The following is a 4,959-nucleotide window of genomic DNA, read 5'->3' as shown; positions in this document are numbered from 1 at the left end:
CACCTGAATCATAAATTATCACAAGTTACAAAGACAGAGAAGACCGGGTGGGGTGGGGTGGGGTGGGTGGTAGCTGAGGAATGCTAGTGGAAGTAAGTTTCACTATGCAGTGGAGATGACTGATTAGTCAATGCTGAAAGCATAATATTGCCCCAAACAATGCATATATTGTAACACACAAGATGACAGTCCAATTCAATAGTGTAGATAGCCAATTCTCTTACCAGTAGGCATGAATTTCAAATCTAAGAAGGTAGGCTCAAGTATGACTGCAATGCAAAAAAGAATGAATATAAAAGAACACAATGAACGCACACACAAGAATCATAGCCATGTAATGTTAAGCATGTTTCCAAATTATAATGATAGCTATTAAGGCTAAAAAAGTAGTACCTAACAGAGCTCTATGTAGAAATTTTTCAACAGTTGCATGTGAATCTTCATGAACAATATCATTAAGGAGAGACCTTCCAACAGCTTCACTAGCATGCAATCCTGTCAAGTCAGCAATCTTCTCATTCCATCCATTTATTAAGCCAGATGGATCAACTCCAAAAATTGGAGCAGTGGCTGTCTCAATCAACCTAACCATTTCCATTGCCACAGAACTAAGTTCATCCATGCTTGGCCCATCAGCACCATTCTGCTGAGAAGAGGTAGTAGTTTTTAGCGAGCTGTTCTCAATCTCTTGAATTGATTCTCTCATTATGATTTGTAGAGAATGAATGGCATTAATCTCCGGGACCTCCCATGGCAAACTTCTGCTTTTAACAACTTCAAGGAAGGCATTAAATGAAGATCGCGGGTGCATTTTTCCTCCATCATCTTCATCATCTGGATGATGCTTAGCACCTCCCCACTTGACTTCCTTTGCTGTGTGAGACCTGAACCAGAATAGAAAATCGTTGGAAGCAACTCTCGCAGTAGCCATGCCACAAACTGCATCTCCCAGAAAAGCCGCACCAGGATAACCAGCTTCTACAAGACAGTCCGTACTTAAACCTGTGGAATCCTTATGAGCAACTAGCAACCAATTTGCAATATCTTTAACTTGTTCTTCAGTTGGCGTCACCCCAAGCAACCAACATTTTCCACCACAATAAAGTGCAGCTCCATCACACTTCACAAGATCCTTAATAGTAGGGGATTGTGTTACAATACCAAATGGAACATCTCGAAGAAGCATGTCACATAGTAATGTTTGCATTTGGAGAGTTTTCTTCTCTGCCAATTGTGATGCCAATTGGAGCTCCATATTAAGCTGCAGGCTAAATGCCTGCGTGAAGAATTCACATGCATATCGAAGTGGAAAAGGCACATAGCGGGGAGAAGTGTGATGACAAACAAGCAAACCCCAAAGCTTCATTGAATCACCGGTATTAATAAGAACTGCCATCACTAACGACGCAATAGATCCCATGTTGCCCATATACTTGCTATGGCATTCATGAGGCGATCTAAGAGTTGAATTTACTAAGCAAATCGGCTGCTTTAGTTCTTCGCTCTGAACAATCTTAACAGGCTGTGCATTGCAATCACATATCATTCTAACTCTATTTTGTTTGAACAAGAATCGAGCAGCTTGTGGTATATCTGCTGCAGGATAATGCAAACCCAAATAAGGTTCCAAGTCTGATCTCCTAATCTCAGACACTATTTCGCCATGATTATCATCATGAAACTTATAGACCATTACCCTATCATATCCAGTCAGCTTCTGCACATCTTCCACCGCGGTATCACAGAGAATCCCTACATCTCCACCAGGAAGTGACTGCAACCTAGTTATCGACCGGACAGCCAGTTTTTGTGACTGGACTGCCCCAGCTAGCAGCAATGCAGGATCACTAGAATTAGCAGGTTCTAAATCAATCACAATTCCCACATCAATCCTATGAAGTATAGCATAAAAGGGTTTATGGTTACTCCTAGAATGAACCCATATAGGGTTCAACAAAGAAAGTTCCCTAGATGCCATAACTTTGGCCAATGAATCCCCAGAAGAAGGGGTAAAAAGGGTTCTAGCATCAACCCCAATTAAACCTTTCAACTTAGCAGGCTCAACAATCTTTAAACCCAACATATCAAAGCAGTTCTCACTATAACCAATAATCTTGAAACTGGGTTCCTCGATAGCAACCATACAACCAAATGGCTGGACGAGACCACCCCTTTGAATTCTTGAAAGATAAGCAGTGATTTCTTCTTCATTAGCATCTTCTGGTGCATAAGGCACTGATTTTGAATAGTCAAATGACTCACCAGACACAGTAGACTTTTCAAATTCAGCCATAAGCTTTGCATCAGCATTGTACTGAGCCATGGTAGCCTTGTTGGCTTTATGTTTCATGTGACTAGCAGCAGAGGAAGCAGAAAAGGTGGAATCTTCGTAAGTGTCTTTGTTGTTTTTGTTATTCTGGCCTGTGGGTGTTGTTCCTTTTCTTGTTTTACTGTTCTGCAACTCCATTTTTTGGGTTCTTGAAAATGGTTTATTCTTCTTAGAGATAGTTTCAGTACATAGAGCAACTCGAATTCTAGCATGACTCTACTTGATTCTTCTGCTTCCTCCCTCTCTCTCCCTTTTTTCTAGTACGCACTGTTGCTTATCTTTTTCCTTAATCACTGCCTTAATTGCTTTCTAATCACCGTCTTAATTAGCATCAAAGATGCCTGTAAACTTATACAGTATAAAGTTGATCAAATACACACATATCTTGTATGATAATTCATTTGAGACGCGCATGCTGTTATTCAAATTTATAATGACTTAAAGTGTTTATATACGCTCTAAATTATAGGACATACATATTGATTACGATCAAGTTAAAGAATAAATTCATGAATTATAATGTCATTCTTATTTGCACAGTGATCATGAATAGCTTTCATCCTATTACTATACTTTCTAATCACTCTGCTTATCTTTTCGTAAAAATTGAGAAAAAATGACAAATAAAAATGAATACAATCAAGTAAAAGACATCAGGATTAGAAAGTGAGAATAACTACACGTAGTAGCTAAAATAGTAAATGGGTGAGTTTTTTTAGATGTATTTTTATGAACCACAAGGGGTATTAAAGTGGAGATAGCATAGCATGTGCCCCATAGAAGCAGGGAAAGAAGAGTGACTTGTGAGGAGAACGTAGGGCCTTTTAATATGCTTGGACTTTGGTGCATGAAAAAAGATTCCTTAAAAACAAATGGTGGAGAAGGGGACATCAAATCATCATTTGGTAAATATGGGAAAAGACATTACATTCACTTCACCCCCAATTCCATGCGGAATAACTATAATTACATAGAAAATATATAAAAATAGTTTTATAAATTATATAAAAATACCTACTCAAATAAAAAAGTTGATTAATGTGCACTGACATTTAGATTGATCTTAAGGTGATTCATTGAAATGGGTGACTTGGGTTTGAGGTCATCTTTTTAATTTTTTTCAATTTTTTAATCACTCACAATCCTTAAATTCTGAATCCGTTACCAGACTCGATTGATCGCTGCATGTAAGATGAATAAAAAACGCCATTACAATAAGAAAGTTGACGATATATATTAGTTATTAGTATAGTAAAAATATATGCAGACTTCATATCACATACAAACTAGTATTCTTCGGAGTCTTGGAAGGTAAAGGTATAAATATGCGGGATTATTTTGTATTCGGTTGAAAGTGTTAGTTAATAATGAGATTATTTATCCTACTATTTATATTATAATCATGAAATAATGAGTTATCTTACATACAATCATTAGTTTTAAAATAATTTTTTTCTAATCAAACGACTTCGGCCTGTAAAGTCTAAACACGCTTTTGATTTCAAGTATAATTTAAATGAATTTAGTATAATGTTCATAATTACCTTAGATATGTAAGACATATGTACGGTACCTCTCTCTCTATATATACTAGGGTGATATGACCCGTGTTAGCATGAACCCAATGTGAAGAATATTTTTAGATTAATTATTGTGAATTTTAATAATTTTTACGTAATTTTTAAATAATATATATTACACTCTCTATTTGACTTTGTGTGGTATTGATACAATTTTGATAGTTAACTAATTTTTAAAATATTTTAAATTATTAATTATTGTGATTTATAGTATTTTTTCTTCTATTCCAATTTATGTGGCAGTAATAAAATTTAGAAAGTCAATTATTTTTTTTTACGTCTTTTTAATTATTTCAAATTGTTAATTATTGTGATTTATAATACTTTTACGTAATTTTCAAATATAAAACAGATTAAAAAAAAGTAAAATAAACAAATATAAAAAGAAATATATAAGCTGACAGCACAAGCAAACACGTTCATCTGCTATCTGCTTATTATCCTTTATAAGTGAGGTAATAAATCACAAATGTCAATTTAAGTGGCACAATATTTAGATGGTCATAATAATTAATTAAAAATGATATAGTAAAATCACGATTGAACCAGCAAAGCAAACATGTCTTAAATGACGTGCAACAATTAATTAGAAGTGATATATCAAAATTACTATAAAAATAATTGTGAAAACAATTTAAGTGAGCCTCATATAAGACGTCAAATTAATTTAAAAAATCAAGAGTTAATTTATTATTTTATATTTATTTTATTTTTTTTATTAATTATTATTAGGAGTGATATAGTAAAATCACGGAGCAAGCAGCCTGCTGAAACATACATGTCGAAACCCTCTTCTAATATATAGAAATATATACCAAAGAAAGTATCAATATGAGTTGTAGTATAGTGATGACAGGGTGGGAGCCACGCTTGGGTTAGGGGTTTATTTGATTTTTTCGATAAAAATTATATTATCTATAGATGATTAAAATTAATTTTTATGTATATATAATAGATGTTGAGCATATGCTTTAGTTAGGTTGGATATTTATTTTTGAACCTCCTTAATGAAAATTCTGATTTTGTCATTAATTGTGGGATCAAAGGCGG

The 4,959-nt window shown here is 34.4% G+C and overlaps 1 protein-coding gene across 1 annotated transcript; it reads right to left on the bottom strand.

The window, feature by feature from the left end:
- Positions 1-391: 391 nt before the first annotated feature.
- LOC124892984 (phytochrome E-like) lies at positions 392-3,069 on the bottom strand (the record flags this gene model as incomplete). The annotated part of the gene is given in 1 exon segment (XM_047404150.1): positions 392-3,069. A coding segment is annotated over 1 exon segment (2,076 nt), but the record flags the coding sequence as incomplete, so codon positions are not given.
- Between the last annotated feature and the right edge of the window lie 1,890 nt (positions 3,070-4,959).

This window comes from Capsicum annuum, unplaced genomic scaffold (genome assembly GCF_002878395.1).
Source record: "Capsicum annuum cultivar UCD-10X-F1 unplaced genomic scaffold, UCD10Xv1.1 ctg52816, whole genome shotgun sequence".
NCBI classification, from domain to species: Eukaryota; Viridiplantae; Streptophyta; class Magnoliopsida; order Solanales; family Solanaceae; genus Capsicum; species Capsicum annuum.
The sequence above is the reverse complement of the archived record's forward strand: the minus strand, read 5'-3'. Positions and strand labels throughout refer to the sequence as shown.